This window comes from Choloepus didactylus, chromosome 1 (genome assembly GCF_015220235.1).
Source record: "Choloepus didactylus isolate mChoDid1 chromosome 1, mChoDid1.pri, whole genome shotgun sequence".
In the NCBI taxonomy this organism is placed as follows: Eukaryota; Metazoa; Chordata; class Mammalia; order Pilosa; family Megalonychidae; genus Choloepus; species Choloepus didactylus.
The window spans coordinates 225,280,131-225,301,179 of NC_051307.1; the positions used below are offsets into that span (position 1 = coordinate 225,280,131).

At 38.6% G+C, this 21,049-nt stretch overlaps 1 protein-coding gene across 8 annotated transcripts in view; it reads right to left on the reverse strand.

Annotated features, from left to right (window-relative positions):
• FOXP1 (forkhead box P1) overlaps window positions 1-21,049 on the reverse strand; it is a 389,051-nt gene that overhangs the window by 79,715 nt on the left and 288,287 nt on the right. For 7 of the 8 annotated variants that reach the window (XM_037800241.1, XM_037800253.1, XM_037800258.1 and 4 more), the window contains 4 exons: window positions 16,370-16,507; window positions 15,255-15,344; window positions 9,651-9,804; window positions 3,036-3,240 (listed from right to left, as the gene is read on the reverse strand). In XM_037800241.1, coding sequence (XP_037656169.1) covers window positions 3,036-3,240; window positions 9,651-9,804; window positions 15,255-15,344; window positions 16,370-16,507 — 587 coding nt within the window. The remainder of the gene's footprint in view (window positions 1-3,035; window positions 3,241-9,650; window positions 9,805-15,254; window positions 15,345-16,369; window positions 16,508-21,049) is intronic. The other variant, XM_037800248.1, reaches the window with a different exon arrangement.

Below are 21,049 nucleotides of genomic sequence, written 5' to 3' on the forward strand. Positions count from 1 at the left end.
TTACCCAAGTGTGTTTTTTCCCTTCTCTACACTCAAGGGTTTACCCTGAATGATTTAATTACAATTTTCCTTGTGTAAGACAAATTAAAGAGGAGAGTAGGAGTGTCGTGCCAAGCACATTATTTATCTCCTTAACAGATTGCAGCTCACCAAACCCCACAGCTGCTGCTACAGCGGCTGCTCACGAGAGCCAGCAAAATGCATGGGGGCAAGAGTAGGGTAGAAGGAGTTATCCAAAGGCATTGAAATTGGTGGCCCAACTGAGATTTTAAACACCTCCCTACTTCAAAGAAAGCAAAATCTAAAAAATACTGTTTTGCTAACAAATTTTCAAACAGGGCACCATAAATCCTTTCAGAAAGAATTCTTAAAACTGCTAACCTAAAATTCCTAGATTATTACCCCGTGTGACTGAGGCTCTTGCTTGTTTAGATGCTGCTCTATGAGAATAGAAGAAAATATTACACAGAAAGCAAGGAAAAACTTCAAAGGACAAAGTGGTTGGCTGCCCATAAATTTCACAAATGCACTGTGGGGTGAAGTGTCTTCCCCACAAGGAACCTCTATAAGACAAAAGACAGCTCAGTCTGTAAGTGTAAACATACTTTTGCAGTGACGGCTTTTTAAAAAAAAAAAAAAAAATTTTCCACTATTTAAAAAGGATACTGCCACATGTAACTTCAAAATTAACTATAATAAGATAATATAAGAATATTCATTTTAAGTACCTACATAGGCACAAAGCCGGTTAACTAGTAATTGATCTTTAATGATCAACAGTATATGTTCAAAACTTTTGAATTACCTTTAACTTAAGGTACACATTTATCTTGTGGGCTATATGCACTTAAAATGTGCTGACGGGAACTTTCTTTTAATCCAGGCACATCCAGGAACCTAACAGATAATATAAACTGAAAGATCCAAAAGATTAAGAAGTAGCATATAATTTTGTAGTTTCTTCTTTGCCTCGTACAGTTGGAAAACCCAGTCTGTTTTTATATCCAGATTGAGTAAGGATCATTGGAATCTGAATTATTTTCTGATCCTCATTCTGATTTTGGCATGTAGTATAATGAAGATTCATCCCAACATTTGTGCAGACAAATAAGGACCATAAAAAAAAATTACACAAACCTAGTCACCTAGCATTAGACTGTCTCTTAGATCCATTTACTTTCAAATTGTACCTTAAGACATGAAAGGGCTATTCTCCCATCTGCTTCACTGCTAACCTATCACCAGACTGTAGATATATATCCTTTTAAAATGAAACTGAGCAAAGTGCATCTAAACACGAAGAGTTTTCTGTGTCACAGGAAATCTGTGCAGGCTCCACAATGGCCGACAAGATTGCAACAAATACCTTAAGTGCATCAGTCGGCATTTTTCAGTGTATGGCCTCCTGCTCTGCCTATGGATAAAGATGTAATTCGATCACGCTACAGTAAATGGATGGCATCAACTTTAGGTCATCAAAAGCAAGCACAGCCTGGAACCTTTTCTTTAAAGCTATTTAAGGTTCCCTATTTTGAAAAACACACACACACACACACACACACAAAAACAAAACCTCTCTCTCTATATATGCCAAAGACATTATAAGAGATTATAAAGCAACAGCTAAAGTTGACTTCCAGGCATACATATCCATCTTCACTGGAAACAACAAAAGTAACATTTTGCCCAATCTTCCAAAATGATCCTTACTGTTCACAATTCAATTCTTCAAACTCTAGACCAATAAGTTTAAAGCATCTTTTATGTCTTCTTATGTCTGTCACAGAAATTCCAATATGATCCAACATGGGGATTTGCAAGTTTTGGTTAAAACACATATATCACCCTCATCTGTGGAAATCTTTCTTGGCTTTATACTTGAACATGACACATACACACATAACTATATTTCTTCTGTGATTACTGATTTCTCAAAGGATAAAATTTTACTAAAAAGACATAGATTTAATTAAATGGGTAGGCTTTTGAATGCTCGGTATTTTGAGAACTTAATAAAAAATATGTAATTGCTTAACTGAAAAATATAATAAAAATCTTTCACTGAGCCATCTATTAAAATACATAATAAAGAATTTGTTTTTCCTGACGAAAACAATCACATAATACTTTTAAGATTTCTTGCCTTGTTTGTGGAATCTCTGCATGTGAAATATGTAGGAGAGTTTAAAAATAAGCAAATAAAGTTTTCAATTTTAGGACTACTAAACATTCCACTTCTGAAAAACATTCCAATAGCAGTGTATTAATGCTTCTGGATGCTAATATGCAGTAACATGAATTAACAGCTTTATTTTCTTAGAATTCGATGCTAACCTTACATGTTCTGTATCACTAAAACAACTAACATTCACGTGAAGCTCAGGGCAACTTTAAAATATAAAGTCTAAATCTCCAAATAGGAATACAGCAGCTGAGACAACAGGAGATATCACAAGAACAGTAGAAAGTATGCAGTGTGTGACTGTGTGAGTGTATAAATGGACTCGGTTTCATCACCCCATGCTTCCGACCTCTCTTGAGGGTCTCCTATGAAAAAGGCCATGAACTTTGGGGGACAGACAATGGAAAAGATGGGCTCCCTGCTTCAAAGAGGGCATTACAGAGTAACAATAAATTCTAACTACTCTCAAACCATGATGCAAAATAGTCCACAGCAGACATTACCATTCCCTTAGAAGGCATTTGGAATCAAGGAATCCAGCATGTACAGAGCAAGCCTTTGGCAGAAAGAGCAGGTGCAGTCTGCAAATCCAAGCCAAGCAACGAGAAACTAAAAGACTTCTGCCCAGGTTCCTAAGCTCAGAGTAGATCTACATTTGTGCTAATTCCAAGTTGAAAAGGTGAAAATAATTAGATGCTTCACACCTAAACTATATTGAATAAATCCTTAAGTAATTACATGCACATTCAAGTCACATGGATCTAATTAGAGATCACTGAGCTATGGAGAAGCAAGGCCACACACCTCTCCAGTGGTACAGGCAGTTTTGGACACCTCAGGGGCTGGTTCCTACCTTTCCCTTTTGGGAGTGTGGACTGACAGCTGTCCGTTTGTAGAGGCATGTGGGTTCATTATTAAGGAGGTCTTGGAAGGCGCAGAGGAAGAGACACATGTCGTGGTCAGATCCAAACTGCTGTGATTGTTGCCTGTGGTTTCTTCTGCAGTATGAGCACTTGTCACTTCTTTCCAGAGCTGCTGCAGTTCTGTTGGAATCATGCCTGAAACAAACAAATTGGATAATTAAATCAATTAACAGCTAATTCCATCCTCTTCAAACAGTAATTAAATCAAAGAGTCAGTAAACAAAGCCTAGTGTTAGGGGGGTTTTTGGTGTGTGCATTTTTTTTTTGCCTCCCAATAAGGCAAATACGGTAGTAACACCCATGCCCTCCCACTGAGCAGGTACTCTGAAGTGCCCTCATCACACATAAAATACGTAAATGAGAAGTGTTCAAAATGCAGTTACTTTGCAATTACAGCATGCCTCCATCCAAACTGTTGTTTCTCAATTTTGGGGGGGTGGGGGGAGAGTAGAGAGATGTCATCTTATTTTCAGACACTAAGAAGGGCTCAAAAGAAATTTGTTCAACTATACTACTATGACAACAGGAACCACAAAATGAGTAATTTTTGTGCTCAAGTCTTAAATGATGACAAATAGCTTTGTTATTAAATGTAGTTTTTATTAATCACTTTTAGACATAAATTATGAATTCATATTGTCTTCCTGAAATGCTTTTCAACTTTTAACAGTCAAATTGATTATACTATGATTATTTCATTAACACACCTATCTTCCTCATTAATTTTGGTCTCTGGTACCACACACTTAATTGATGGATGTGTCTACTGCAAAACCGTATAACTTTTTATATAAGTAACACTATTATTACTGTCATTTTTAGATCAATGCTAATGAACCATTCCAGAATAAAATGAAAACATAAAATAAATGTGGAGTAATGAAGTTCTCTTGTTTTTTAAGGGGGTCAAAATGGACACAGATTTTAAGGAGTAAGTGTAAGCTTGTATTTCCCCAATCTGTATGTCAATCTCACTATCGTGGGGGTCTCAACTTTTATTCTGGGTGCATGCCTCCACAGCCCAGGAATTCTAAATCCCATCTCAAAACATATTCTAGTGCATATGTGCACAAGAAAAAACAATTTTTTTTATGACAACTAACAACAGCAGCAGCTTCCTTTGAAAAGACACCTAAAAATCCATAAACGCTGTACATCATAAGGCAATTCTGCATTTGGACTGGATGTCTGGATTGCAGTTCATTGTTTCAATCAACTGTAACATAGCTACCCTAGAAAGCCTGCCATTTCCTGACTATATAGCAGCAGCCCAAACAGACATGTTTCTTACCAAACCTGAGGTACTGAATTAAAAAAGAAGGCTGCGAGCATTATATTCATTTGAAACACATAATAAAAAATGCCAAGGTCTAAATTTAATTTATTTTTGTCATTTAGAATACAATGGATAGATAATCATCTCAACGTGATCAGCCAAACATCTTTACTTTGCTAAACTGTTAAAGATTTTAATTACGCCAGCATTGGAGAGCACTGGTCTAATGAGGCGATGGACTCCAGAGAATCCGAGTGGTTAAGAACTGTGAAATGAGTCTGATAGGATTTTTTTATATTCACCGTGGATCGTTTGCATATCAAAGAGGAGTAAATTATTGCACAGCAGACCAATAACCTTCCCCGCCTTTCTGAGAGTAGCGTTAACAAAAACAGTTGGTCTCTCCTAACTGTTCTCTACAAAAATGTTCAAATGCTCAAGTATTTGCAATTAATATATATTATAAAGGAGGCTTCAAATGATACATTAAGTGATCAGATATTCTTAGAACGCATCCTCCTCGACAGTCGGCTCGGTTTTCTTCTCCCTTCATAAAAATCAAATGCCAATTATATTTTGATGGATTTTGTCTCAAATGAGCATTTTGTTATTAGGCATATTCAATTATTACTTGTCCCCTGAAATTAAACCTTGGAGGCAAATTAAACAAAGGGAAAGGTCACTACACAACCCCATGTCCAGTTTTGCTGCATCTGGGCTATTATTTTCAAATACATCACAAAGTGACACGTGGGATGTGTCTGTAGCTAACAGACCTGCCAGTATTTTCTGCACACCAACAATCACCTGTGGACATGGCTGACCCCCGGACCACTGTTTACTCTATTGAAGCAACAGTGAAAAGGCTTGTCTGTAGATGATGGCATAGTGATATAAAACACCACAAGTCAACACCCATTTTTATTTTCTAAGGAGTAAATACACATGAAAAGAACAAGCCACCTATTTTTCAACTCAGACTAACTGATTTCTGGGTCAGCTGTATGAGAGGTGGAAGACTGGAAGCATATAGCTCTACCAACTGTGTTAACACTTTCCCTTCCAAGAAAAGCAGAACTTCCAAATTATTTTAAAAGTAAGTTGTTTATCCAGCAAATAAAGACCAAGATGAATGTATTCGCCACTTGTTACACATGCAGAGGACATTACCATTACTCTACTCTTCTTTTATTCCAATGGGCCTGAAAATCAGTTTTATCACCCAGAGGGAGACATAGTAAATAAAATGGTAACTCTCTGAGCAACAAAACGGCAGTCCTTCTGGGTCAAACTTCCATTTAAGAATGTTTCATCAGACTTGGAGAGAAGTGGTCAAATGGCTCTCCTCCATCAATACTAGACACCTGGTTAGTGATATTCAACCAAAAGATACCGTTATATGACAGACAAGATCTTGCAAGAGAATTATGACAGATGCAAGGTAAGCTAGTCACTCATCAGATTTTAATGGATATCAAACTTACAGGAAGCATGCATTTCTTCCAAAACGGTATGGTAAGAATATAAGCACCAAATTAAACCCATCAGCAGGTACATGACTAAGTAGGTCATTTTCTCTTACCTTTAGTTTATATTTTAAAAATTAAAAGATCAGAATGATACTGAAGGTATACATGTATAAGAAAGTATGGGTGCTGGGGAGGATCAGTCACTTTTATCCGAGTGATTAGGGTAAAAATAGATATGCTAATTATGTAAAACAGAGTGTAGCCCCTATTAGAACCTTTAAAACATTTCAAAACATAAAACCTTCAGGAAAAAAAAAAAGGCCCTCAAAATATTACTTTCTATCTATCTACTCCTATACTTTGACATTTAATACATGTTTAAGGTAATTTAGCCAAGACCACGAGCAGGTACATAAAAGAACCTTGCTAATTTTATTAAGAAGCAGGCACTACCAGTGTTTTTAACACACAACCCCTGTTCTTTTTCCAAGACAACTGGCCCCTTCATTATAAAAGAAAATGAAGGCACATGTTTAAAAAATGTATGTTGTGGGGACAGTTGACACATTACTGTTCACGGAACTCAATTTTACAACCCCAGGTATCACTGGCTCAAAGACAAACAGAGTTGATCAACCTTTTTTTGTCCTTGTACATCCATACCCAGGTGACCATGTTCAAGGAAGCAGAAAGTTGATTTAAACCTCATAATGACATCAGTTTTTAAGCCATCACCTCTTGGGTAAAAAAAAAAAAAAATTGTGTTGTAGTCCAGCATGACTGAATTCTCAAGCCATTTGGGGCATTGGGATATGGGGGAGATTCACGAGGGCTGGCAATGGCACCAACAGTTCATTTTACTGTAGGAAACTGACTACAGAAACGCTGGTATTTGTTTACATTTATGCCATCTCAGGCACACATGTAGGCCCCCCTAAGATTTTAAATATGCTTCTTCCTAATGTTGCCAGGACTAATAGTTATAGCATACTGCTAAGCATATCAATCAATGCCACGACGAGCGAATTACCTACCGGTGTCTCTGATATGTTACTGCAGAGATTACACTTCATGCATCACCACATTCATTTCTTTCACATTACACATGAGCTTGTCTTGTCACTGCCCAATTGCCCTCTTTTGGACAGCTTAACTGATGTACTGTAACAATGAACCATAGTGAGCAAACTTAATAGTACGGGAGCAGTGGGAAAAGATGAGGAAGGTTGAAGTTCAAGTCCAGTGGGTGTGTCAGAACAGCCTGCAATGCTTCTAACAATAAACCTGAAGGTGTAATTAATACACGTTATAGCAGTTTGCAAGCACAAAAATGCATTAGCTGATGTGTCCCTTCTTTTCCCCTTGTACTGCACAGTTACCAAATCTATTTGACAGCAATAGAGGAGCTACTGATTACATAACCAAGCATCTGAGTGGTAATGGCAAAAACGGGAGAAGGGGCAAGAGAGAAATGAGAGGCAGAAAAGACCAGGCCTCAACATTAACACACAAACAAACACACACCAAGGAGAAAACACAGAAGGGATAAGAATCTGGCTGTGGTTGACTCAAATGGGAGATTCAAATGCAGACATGCTTTACTGGATCCACTTTACATCAAAAGTAACTAAACGAGTGACCCAATGACTGTGTATTAAGCAACATGAATGGTAAAGGAGGTTCCAGATTTTCAAACCTCTTTAGAAGGCAACTGAATTCAAGAACCAAAGAATTTAGTTACCACCCTCAAAGGCATCTAAACACATACATCCAAATTTACCAGAACTGAACAGACTGGGGGCCTGGAAGAAACAACTGAATATGAGTTGGGGAATTGGATTTTAAAACACAGACAGATCTCTTTCTTTTCTTCTTTCTAGTTCTGAGTAACCCATTTGCTTTCACATTATATATGTAAAAGTTAGAGTTGCTTGAATCAAGAAGACTTCCCATTGCTTCTGATGTCCAACACCCTAGAAACAGCATGTCAAAGGTTTTCAAAGGTAAAGCTGTTTAAAAGTAATTCATAGAAGTCCACCAAATGTTGATTTTCTTTCAAAGGAGAAATGAAGATGGAAATGGTACCTGTTCTGATGAGGACAATACTAACTTAGTATTGCCCTGCCCTACCTCGATGGTTGCTAACGTGCCCACAGACACAGGGGACTGGTGGTTTGATGGGCTGGGCCCTCTACCAGGGGATTTGCCCTTGGAAAGACTGTTGCTGCAAAGGAGAGGCTAGGCCTCCCTATAATTGTGCCTAAGAGCCTCCTCCCGAATGCCTCTTTGTTGCTCAGATGTGGCCCCCTCTCTCTAGCTAAGCCAACTTGAAAGGTGAAATCACTGCCCTCCCCACTACGTGGGATCAGACACCCAGGGTAGTGAATCTCCCTGGCAACGGGGAATATGACTCCCGGGGAGGAATGTAGACCCGGCATCGTGGGATGGAGAACATCTTCTTGACCAAAAGGGGGATGTGAAAGGAAATGAAATAAGCTTCAGTGGCAGAGAGATTCCAAAAGGAGCCGAGAGGTCACTCTGGTGGGCACTCTTACGCACACTTTAGAGAACCCTTTTTAGGTTCTAAAGAATTGGGGTAGCTGGTGGTGGATACCTGAAACTATCAAACTACAACCCAGAACCCATGAATCTTGAAGACAATTGTATAAAAATCTGGCTTATGAGGGGGGACAGTGGGATTGGGGGGGCCATGGGGATCACACTCCCCTTTATCTAGTTTGTGGATGGATGAGTGGAAAGGTGGGGGAAGGAAACACACAGAGAAGGGCACCCAGTGTTCTTTTTTACTTTAGTTGCTCTTTTTCACGTTAATTAAATTATTTTGGTTATTTTTGTGTGTGTGGTAATGAGGGTGTCGGGGATTGATTTTGGTGATGAATGTACAACTATGTAATGGTACTGTGAACAAGCAAATGTACGATTTGTTTTGTATGACTGCGTGGTATGTGAATATATCTCAATAAAATGAAGATTAAAAAAAGTCAATAGTCAATATTGCTTTATGGGTACAAAATTTCTGTTTTTAGGGATGAAAACACAGTTTGGAAATTTATGGTGGTAATGGTAGTACAAAATGGTAAATATAATTAATGCCACTGAACTGTACATTTAAAAGTGGTTAAAATGGCAAATTTTATAGCATACGTATGTAACCATAATAAAAAATAATTGAAAAATAATTAAAACACTGATAAAAATTTACAGTCAAGTCTTTAAAAAAACTAATGCAAAAAGAAAGAATGAAAAAGAAAACCAAATTAAAAACAACTTTGGCTTTTGTAACAAAAAATTGATTGATTTGAATAGTTCATAGAAAATATAAACCCAATTTTATTCCTAGATATTAAAAAATTACATTTAAAAAAACATGACATTTAAAATAGAACAAGCTGCATGACAAACAGTGTGTCTTAAAATGACCAAAACTGCATTCAAGAAAATTCATTTGTGGTTCCAAACAGAAAATGATAGAAGATTCCATTAAAATGCCCAATTAGTACAAAGCAGTATTTCATTCTCTTACTCCGAGGAGGGGCAGCAATGGGATCACTTGTCACTGCTATTGCTTCAGACAACCCCAGTGCTCACTTCGGCATCGACAAGCACTTCAACGTCTACAAGGATTCACCATTACCTTAATCCAGCTTATTTTAAAATTTCTACATGCATGTTGTACATGGCCAATTTCCTTAATGATGAGCTGGCATAAACCAAGAGACTGTCCTCCACCCCTGCCCAAAGCCTTCCCATGGCCATGTCTTCTGTATATCAGTGCATACCTTGAGCAAGAGGCTGAAGGGGAAGGGCAGGCTGCCCAGGCTGAATTGTTAGAAGGCCTTGGCGCTGCAAAGACAGGAGGTGTTGCTGCTGTAACTGCTGCATCTGTAAAAGCTGCTGCTGAAAAGCCAACTGCTGAGTAGCCACCTGCTGCTGCTGTAAGAAATCAGGAGGGGGAGAAAAATGAGATGGCCACTTCCCAAGGCAAATTCAAAGTATGGAGGTTTCAAAACTCACCGTCATCTCCAAACACTGGGAGCAGTCACTAGATTTTAGCGAAGGGCTCAGTGTCAAGACTGGATTAGAAGGGACAGATTATATCATCTACGAGGAGGAGTGAGGGGGTGAATGCATTGCCTTTCCCCTGCCTGCTCCTACAGAAAAATAATTCATCAGTCAAGCCAGGTTTTGAAAAGCCTGGGTTTTGTAGTCAAGACGTCAACTTCTAGACTTTGAAAATTTTAATTATTCACCCTAGAAAGAAGACTACGTTATTCTAGTCCTGAGGGATTTGAACCCTGAACCCCTGATGTGTAAAACAAGTTGCCTTCTTCCTGCCTGTACTGGCAGAAGCTTTTAACTACTCTGTTTATCACTTCTGACATAAATAAATGAGAAAAAATCAGACCTTTGAAGAAGAAAAACTTCATCTAATATTGTTAATTAGCCATGACAAACGATGAAATAACATTGTAAATCTTTCATAGAAACAGCCACTAGATTTTAATTACACACATTCATAATTTAGCAAACAACATCGTACTTGACTGTGAGTGTTTAATATGAACGACACTTTAAGCTTCGGATGCCTTAACTTGGCTTTAGTTACAGAAACCCCCAGGTCTGATTTCTTGGCCTGCCCCACCCCCACTCTGTTCTTGAAAAGGGCTTGCAATATGATAAATATTTTTTTGTTGATTGGACAATGACAGGAGGAAAACTTCTGTTGTGTAAAACATCACTACATCATGCCTGTGTTTAGCAGGCCTTGCGCTAGCCAAAAAAAATTAATGTAGATTTCCTTAGTAATTATCTGAGTGATAGAAAGATAATACAGTGCAGTAGTACAATAAATAGAAGGAAATTATCTAATATCCTTAATCTGCTAGGAATCATATCGAGGTGGAGGTCTTAGCCACATTATGGCTAACAATTATGAAAAGAAAAATTAACCCTTCCTAAACTAAGGCCAACAAAACAAAACAAAAAACCCACAAAGGTTTTTCAAAAAAAAAAAAAAAAAAAAGAACAAGATCAGCTTTCCTAATTCTGAGTATTATTCAAAACATCAGAGAGACTTAAGCAACTAAAAGGACTATCCAGCCCTTTCGGGGCCCCTAAGCTCTGGTTAATAACTATTCTTTACAAACAACTGCATTCAGTTGACCTAACGCAAGACCTTTATCTGACACATCCACAAAATGGTATACACATCAAGACTTCTGATGCACCGTTCAAAGAAAGAGAAAACTGGGTTTCCTTTCAGTCTCCATGTAGTTTATTTTACAGTAAAAACCATCATTCTCATATTAGCAACCAATTTCAGACTTACTACCATGCCACTGAGAAAGTTAATTGAGTTTCACTCCAAAAAACAAATTCTATACCACTAACAACAAAAATTTAAATAAATTTAAATGAAAAGCCAGTGTTTTCATTTTAAGAACAGCATGCATAAAATGATCCAATTGTTTTCACCCCTTCCCAAGTTATCACATTAATGTAAAACCCAATGATAGTCATATTCATGTCAAAATGATTTTTTCATTTCTTCAACAGATATTAATTCACGACATTAAAAAAAAACATGACAATAAAAGATTGGGGAATCAGCTCTTCTTGAAGTAGGATATAATGGGGAGCGCTGGAGGTTGGGGAGGGTGTTTCCTGTCTTACTGTAAATGAAATGTTTAAAAATTCTGTATTTATATAAAATGACTGATGCCTTTTCTGTTGTCTCTGCAGCCATCCCTAGGAAAAGCTCATGAAAGCTCTCCACGTTTGAAAAGCCAGGATATAAAAGTATACAAGGCCCATTGTCCAAAGAAAGAATTTAAAAGCAACACTGGTTGCCAAACTGTGCTCCCCACCCAGTTACCAAACACAGGATACAGCCCGTTTGTTTATTTCTCACAATTGAATGCATACAAAAAAGGTCTCCGTGCAGCCCCCTGGACAGGTCAGTAGTCAGTGTTAAAATGCTAAAATGCCCTGATAAACCTCACATTTCGGATCCCCTCCCTAGAGCTGCAGTCAAAGGTCTGTTTTCCTTTCTTCGGCTACTCCCTACAGCCTAACATAAACTGTCATAACTGCCTGGGACAAACGGCCCTTTTAAAACAATCAACTTAGTCTGGCTCACCAGAACAGGATGGGATCTTTTGGGTCGCTTGACTTAAAATTAATCCTGCCGTCTATTCTCCACACCAGTTCTGTCAAATATCAAGGAGCAACCGTTTCAATAGCTGTGTAGAGCAACACCCCACCACCTCCCCCAAACCCCCTGAAAAAGGCTCTATTTTATAAAGAAGGTTTTGGTCTCACTTAACATGAAGCCAAACTTTCTCCAGGAAACATCTCCATGCAACTTTTAAGAAAAACAAGAGCAAAAGGTACACTGTTCTGGCCAAGGATCAGGTGTCTTACTGCAGAAGTAATCAAAAAGGAAAAAAGTGTTGTGTGTGTGGGGGGGGGGGGGGGGGGCGACCTGAAGATACAAAATTATGAGCCACTAATGACTGGGGAATTCAGTAAATTAATATACTTGTTCCATCTGTCAACATCTGAGTTCAAACCTTGTTAAAATCATAACCACCAGCCCTCATCATAAAATTGATACCATGTGACTCTATTTCATTTTCGCACAAAAGGACCATCACCTGCATGATAATTTCTGGAGACTACCCCCCTTAACTTAGAAAAATAAGGATCTTCTAACCATTGTCACAATGGGTCTCACCAAATAAACAGGCACCATGGACACACAGCAAAATCCAAGGAGACCTGTCCGCTGGCCTGCCTGCATCTGAGGATATTCAAAGCAACCTATCACCTATGTCACCTCTGCCTGTGAAGCGGACGACAAAGCGTGACCACAGCAAACCTGGTGTTCTGCAGGTGCTGAAATGCCACCATGATGTCTCACTTTCTCCTCATTCAGACACAATGTATTCCCTTTTCTCCCAGCTCCCTTCCCACACTCAAACACCACCATCATCTACATGTTCCGTCCAAAGTCCAAGATGCTCCCCTTTCTGGCAACGGCAATTTGGGAGAGTTAACTTTTATCCTTTCTGCTGTGTAACTTTCCCCTTCCCATTTCATCCGCCCTCTGAGCTTATGTGAACTTTTCATGTTCTCCCAGCACGCAGACGTGCATTCCAAACTCCGCCTAACAGACCAAATAAGAGGTTAATAAGAAGTGGCAACAGAAAGGGAAAACACAATCCCTGATAACTGATAAGAATGACAGCGGCAGCCCTTTTTTGTTTGTCTTCAAATATAGAGTTAAAGATCTTTAAAAAACTAAATTTTGATGCCTTTGAAAAGAAAGAAGCACAAAATAACAACAGGGGGTTATTGCCTGCGAGCCACAGGGGAGAAACTCCATAATTCTTATTCTCCCTTTTGAAGGCTGTTAGAAATCTGATTCAAAAAAGCAACAGCAGAAGGGGAAACCTCTTGAGGCTGTAACCATTTCCTGTGATCATGCATAATTTGCTTCAAAAGTGGGTTTTTACCAATTCTGTTGATCAATTGCACCTCCTTCATAGCCCTTCTTTTTTCTGCTGTGTTTACATCTGATGTGACTCAATGACAAGCACTGTCTGAGACTGTGAAACAGGCCTGTCATGTTGATTTATGGGCGCATCAAACCACAACTTGTCCAAACTGAAGCTCGCAGTTCATTAATTAGAGAGTTGTGACTTTGAAGTCAGCTTTCAGACTGTGGTTTTTAACATTTGGCTTAATTTATATGCTCTTGAATGTGGATCTCTAAGGAGAAAACTGAAATTCCCTTCTTGTCTTTGAACTTCTTTTGACCGCACAATAATCATTTCTTTGTCCAGAGTGATGCCTGCAATCCCAGCGTCATTAACGCACATTGAACTGCCACTGATGAGTAAGCCCTGCTGAATTAGAAAAACAGCCAGCAAAACAAAGCTGAGAGCCTTCTGCACAGTGATATCTCACAATTACATGCCTTCCCTCCCTATGCCATTTCCATTTTAATTACTGTTAGTCCTTTAGATTTACATTTTAGACACTTTTTAATCTGTTCCCTTTTTATTAGAGCAGCGCCCGGGAGCATGCCACCATACTTAAGGTTGTGTCAGCATTTTCATTACACCTCCTCCTCCCTTCATCCCCAAACTGTCCCTACTCTGCAGGGGTTTATACACCAGGCTGCTAAGCTGGACTCCAGGGTGAGCGCTTGGCAGGGCATGGAAAATGTACCCAATTTGTGCTGGAGGTGGAGCCGGCAACAGAGAATGGCTGGGTCATTCCCAGCGTGTAAAATCAGTGCTGCCCAGCGACTTGGTTTATGGGAGGGACAGGGACTTGGACGGTAGTCTAGTAAGACTCCTGCAAAACTAACAAAAGTGGCTGCCTGCTTGGGGCCAGTGAAAAAGCAGTTAAAATTGGACTGTGTCCTTTATTGAAATTATAAACAGTGTCATTCCAGGAAGAACAATTAAATGAGAAGAAATCCAGCCCCACGTGAAAATATAAGGAGGCGAAGTTATATCAGGTAACTCTGGAATGGGTAGAAAGATGTTAAAATAGTGATGTGCACATCATATATACTCTCCCACAAATGACTGCGCCTCACCTGCATGCTTGAAATTATGCAGAGGTGAAAAAGAAACCCCCTTGGGAAGGCCTTACCATTTAACAGGCTGATACTGTTGCCCAACTCAGTGGTGTGGCATAAACTCAATGACTTATGGAAACTACAAAATATTGTGCACATAGAAGCCATGTGAAACACTCTTTTCTTCTCAGAAAAACAAATAATGCAAGCTTGAGTGTTCTCTAACTTTAACCTAGTCTATCCAATATATGTATTTAACAATTATGGTATGCATAACCTGCAGGAAGATGTTAAAAATATATATATTGGGAGGAAGGGGTACAACACTGTTTAATCCTACTCTGACTTTTTTGATTGTCCAACTTCACCAGACATATTTCTTCCAATGGGAAAGGCTATCACCACACATCCAAACTCTCTGAGCTGGGGGAAAAAAATTAAGTGTGCATCTAAGTAAAATTTTACTGAAAGTACTTCATTCTCCTCCAGGTACATCCTGACCCTCAGTTGTACCAGTTTGCAGAAGAAGCCCTGAAGGTCCTGCTCAGGATTCCTCTCCCAGGGCTCACACAAGGTACACATGCAGGAGTGTTATAAAATATGTGGCAGCAAGCAAATGGAACCCAGAAAAATCTGAGAGAAAACAGGACAATAACTCTAGGTCTGAAAGCTGAGAACTGATAGAGTCAGCTTAGTTGTGCAATCATTTAAGAGATGAATGACAGTTTAATAGCCAGTAGATAGTCCTCTGGGATCTGTGGTTTGAAAGTAAAATATGTATTGTCGGTACCTCTTTAGGCTGTTTTCCAGCATGTTGTTGTTGTAAAAGTTGAAGCTGCAACTGTTCCTGTTGTTTTTTATAAAACTCTTGAAGCTGCTGCTACAAAGGAAAGAGAGGACAGTAAGTAACAGAGAGTAGTGCCGATCCACTGTCACCTTTTGGTGCCATACACAAACTGTGATTTGAAAAATAGCATCCTTTTATCTGTAATGGCCTGACCTTTAGTTTGAAACTCGACAGTAAATTCAGCACACACTGACTATTCTTGGCATTATTGTTTGAAAAGTAATCTCCAAAACGAACTGATGAAAAACATACCATTTTCTACACAAACTAATTAAAATAAGGCAAGGAATGACCTTTGATTGTAACAACAAAGCCAAAATGCCCTTGCTTGAAAGAGTCTGGTGAATCTCCACTGCGAAACGTTTGCATGCTTTCTAAATGATAGGGTTGGGCAGTATTTTGTGTTGTTCAGTGTGTACATCAACAGGGTGGGCAGCTTCCCCTGCATCCTGCCCCCCACCCCATCCCACAGCAGTCCAGAATCTCATCTTTTCCCTTCTGGTGCTCATGTGACTACCAGCACAAATGACAGCTACAAGTTCATTTCACCATTCACATACATCAGAGAAGGAAAATCAGCTCTGCACCTTAAAAGTAACTAATTCCAAAATGTTTCACTATAGGGGGGTAAAAAAAAAAAAAAAGAAGAGAAAAAAAAATCTGTAAGCTTCTGAATTGAAATGGGGACTTCAAGAGCTGTCATATTTAAACCTGCTCCCAACATGCTCCTCGTTTTGCTTTGATTCACACCATTTGGAAGCCTCTGGGCTTACCAAATAAGGAGTGTAATGCCACCTAAGCCTAAAAGATTTCATTTCTACCGAGCCCAATTACAGCCCTAATCTCAGCCAAAGGTTATTCTCCAGGCCCAAACCCTCGTAGCTTTCGCAGGCATGCAAATGTAATCGATTATTCAGGGACTGGTCTGTGTACTGCCCCACCCAGTCAGCTCTGCTTCCTCTTCAATGTGGAGAGAAAGAAGATACACAGGTGTAAGGGAATTTTACACGGACTCACGGGCCTGGGATTGTGTGGGACACTGGAGGAGGGACAATTACCTGTTGAAGCATGAGGGCCTGCTGCTGCTGGAGGAGAACCTGGAGCTGCTGAGGACTCAGCACTTGTTGCTGGAGGATCTGCTGCATTTGTTGGGGAGTGATAACTTGAGGTGTCATCATAGCCACTGACACGGGAACCTAGAATGTTAATGAAGGATAAATAGGAAGCCAGGACATCTCATGCATGCACAGCCTTTCAGCTGAAGGGTGCAGAATGTCACCAGCCTGCCCAAATAAAGGATTTACCATTCCCAGGCAGAATGTATTTATCCAGAGGTGATGCAGCAACAAATTCTATTTAATCTGATATGAAGTTTACTTTAAATAAAAGTAAAGAAAGAAAGAATGAAAGAAAGAAAACCCTGTGACACTGACAGGTGTTTCAGGCAGTCTAAAAAGGAGAGAAGGAGTAAAAGCTTAATAAATGCTATCTGGGGTTAGGCTAGAATGATCTCAATTTCTTAACAAGAATGAGTCTTTGGCCAAAATAAGATATACGAAGTTAGCTCAAACTTGAATTTTGTTTTATGGAAAAAGGCAAATGGGAACCAATACCTTTGTGGCTGGAGCTAACCACTGTGAACAGTGATTTTAGGGACAGTCAATGAATACTCGGTCTTCTAAATAAGTGAACCTCGGAAACACCTCCTGAACTTAAACACAGACCCTTCCTATGATGCCTTTTACCCTTCCTTATTCACCCAGCATACAGATGTCTCAATTCTTTCATATTAAGTGCGATACCATTAAAAGCCGCTTTCCATGACATTTCAGTGACAAACAGCTACAGTGATGAACTTGATAGCATTTCATATTTGCAACTGTTAACACGTTTCTGCACGGGCATCTTTGCAAGGAACCTGCACACTATATCTGAAAGGATGATGTCTTGTTCAGATAAAACACTGACATTAAAATGACAGGCTGTCTTGGCCAAGGTTACACAAATTGTATTCAAGCGGATACCTAATGACAATGCTATGAATTCTGCAAGCTTTCTAGAATGTAATTTAGCTATTCAAAATAATCACTGCACTTGTGTTTAATTTGCAGACTACATGAGAACCATTTTGTCAGTCCCCGTAATGCAAGAAGACTATTTCATGAAAAATCACCCCCACCCCAAAGAAAAGAGATAAGGAAAGAAAAAAACAATGAAAGAAAAGACAAAACCTGAATGTCTCCTAACAGTAATATTTAAGCATCTTACTTTTCTTTGGTTTCTAATCAAACATGTGACAGCAAGAAGCCAGAAGCAGTAAAGGATATACTTTGTTAAAAAGGATCTGCTGTCATCTCATGTATTACAATAAAAAGGTAATAACATGTTTTGCACTTTGCCTGTGTGCCACTTAAAAAAAAATCCAGCAGACAATAGCTGATCAGAAGATAAAAGAATAAAAAAATCTTTCAAGGGAGCAGTAAGCAAAAGGGAGAAATGCAGTATTAATTTTATGTAGCATAATGTCTTAATATGCAGTTTATCTTGACTTTTTCACATGATTTGTCCTGTCATTTGCATAGCGAGCTCTCATTCCTAATTTCACAGTCATTATGCACTGATGTCCTGATTTCTCAGCATCACTAATTTTGATGAACTAAAAATGGTTGCTGAAGGTCAGATTCACGTACAGTGAACAACCTCCACTGTTGTTGTGGGCATGTTTTGTGTGTGGGGATGTTTATGTTTAAGTTGCACATTGTTTAGAAAACGCTAGGTACAATATTTGAAAATTTTCATTAACCCAACCCTGGAAGGTCATCCATGAATTCTTCCTCTTACAGTGGACCTTTAAGCATAGATGTAGACACACTGTAATTTAAAACAGATGGCATGTCTGTGTATTTTTATATACAAAAGGGGACAGATGTATATGAATGGATAAATTATCCTTTTAAAAAGATACTTTGCAGTGTGAAATATCGTCAATGATTAGAACAGGGAACTTGCATTAAGTCTAGGGCAAACACTGAGAAGACATTATCAAAACACCTAACCATCTACGAATTAATTCCAGTTAGTCTACCGTCTTCATACAGAAGAAACTTTCTGAATTTTTTAAATATGTATTGGATTGCCAAATGCTACCTTCTGGGCTGCTAATGCCAACATATCACAATAGAAGTTTACTTTTCCTTGAGAGTTGCATCATCATAGGGGGAGGTTTGATTAAGCAAACAAAAGAACCATGTTTAAGGTTTCTTTTTTCCTCTGTGTTTCTTGGATGATGTACAATACAAATATTCTCGAGCCAAATTTCTGATGGTGATGAACAGGAAAACAGACAGGAATAGGGTGGTGTAAAATCTAAACTGGTGATGAACATGAAATTAACCAAGTTATAACAGAAATCTTCACAGAAATAATCTCCCAGTCAGCAGCTTTAAAAGCGCCATGGAAATCCTGTGCTAGAAAGGGGCGAAAAGGAACTTTTTGGGTTCCACATTTTGACTGGGATGGTAGTCACCCGGATGTGTACAATCATCAAAACTCTTCTAACAGGAAATTTAGAATGAGTGCAAATTATTGCATGTAAATTATACCTTGATAAAATTAATTTAAAAAGTAAAAAAGGTTATATGCTGAAATAAGCTTTTTTTTTTTTTTTAACATCTGGTCAAGTTGTGTGCAGCTTCTTAAATGAGAAACACCACTGTCCTTTCCTTGTCAACAACAACAACAAAAAATAGCATCAGGGAAAAGATTCACAAGCACAGATAATTTTTAAATCCTTAAATACAGACAATAGTTTAAATCTCCTTTTCCCATAGTTAGTTATTAATTTTCTGCAGTTGTGTTAGAGAACAGGAGAACGAACTTAAGTCTCCCCTTCCCCTTTGGACATTTTGATGGAGGTGCTGATGAGTAATAAAATGCTTAGAGCAGCAGGCACAGCCAAAGGAGGGAAAGAGGCAAGAAGCCGGAGTAAATCTCCAAACTGATGATGGGTCCCTGAATAATCAAAAGTGGTCTATTGTATCTTGATGACCTTAACTTTGCTTTTACTATCTGAAACCACATTTTCACACCAGTTAGCTCTGGGCCTCCAAAGTGGGTTCCAGCTTAATTTATACAAGTAGTAAAACCAAAATTTCCCCAAAGTTTCTGCTCCAACATGTCATGAAAATAGCTTGTGAAAAGCTTTCACAAACATAGTCAAATGGACCAGAAACCATTGTGGGACAGAAAAGGGGAAAAAAAAAGAGTACTTTTTAAGGCTTTAAATAGTTAAGAATTATAGCCTATATATCCACTTCCTTAACTCTCAATGTCTAACTTTTTCATGTAGCTAGTCCCTACTAATACTAGGAATCAAAGGGCATGCAGTACCAGTGAGAGGCTATTATAGCCCACACTTTATTGCCCATTACTACTGAGGTCATTAGCGGCAAGAGTGATTGTGCCGGTCTTAACCTATTGATCACTGTAACTACTATCATTTAATCCTGTGTTGAATGTCTGGAAAGCGGCTAAAGGCACACAAGAGAGAGTGCTTTAGCATTGAGAAATATGGCCAAAGCTTAGAAATTACACTTTGATTCATAAAATCTAGCCAGTGGTTTAAATCAATAGTGTTTAAAACAGTCATGTGAGTTTTTAACTACAGCACTCTAATATTTATAGGCACCTCTTTCAGAGTATTCAGTCAAAACTAAACTTTTTTTTTTTCTATTCCATGCCATCTACCTCACACTCCTAGAGATAGAAACATTAATTTCTGGTGCTGTGTGTACTAAAGGCTCTTGCCTTAATCGAGAGTTGAAGCTAATTCTTGATTTCTTTCTCAAATGACAATTTAAACATAATGCAAAAAAAAAAAAAACATATCCCTGGTACTGGAACTGCCTTAACTGTTTGCGTATATAGAAATGAGTATGTTTTATGAGTTAACAATGAATCATAGAAGGCAATTTACGAAGAACTAGAATGATTTTGTCTAGCTGCCTTCAGGGATCAGAAATTCAAATTAAATTTCTGGCAGACATTTAAAGAATGCTAGCATACAAAAACTGAATCAAACACACACACACACACACACACACACACACACACACACACACACACGGTTAACATTCTCGTTTAGTTTCAAAAGGAAATTATGAATTAAAAAAAAACACAGTACACTATACACTGTTGACTGATACCAACTGGGTGTGGCCAATTCCAGGTGCTCACAAACCTGCCGGGATGGTAGAAATACAGCTGTGCTTAGGCCATCCGATTGCTGCTAGTATGGGCCTGTAGCTACCTTAAAACCAGCAACCAGCAACTGGGAAAAGGTCGTTTGCACTAACAGCTGCCGTTAAAAGCCCATGCACTGCTGTGCAAATTCACTCTGATGCAGTTTTCTTTTTCTTCAAAATGACTTTACATCATCTGAATGTTAAAAGAGTATTAAAATCATATGTGTTATTATTCTCTTTTGTCCCCCAGGGGAAAGGTGGGTAATGGGAGGGGAAAATTTTTTAAAGCAAACAAACAAACAAAAACACCCACAGAAACAATACTTATTTCTAATCTAGGATACAATGGAAGGAATTGGGTGGGAGGAGGGATGACACAATATAAATACTGAAAATAACACAGTATCAGTTTCTTCCTTCTCTTTACAAGTAAACGCTGCCCAGTATAAATACTTATAAATTTCCTGCATCAGCATCTTTTCATCACTGCTATAT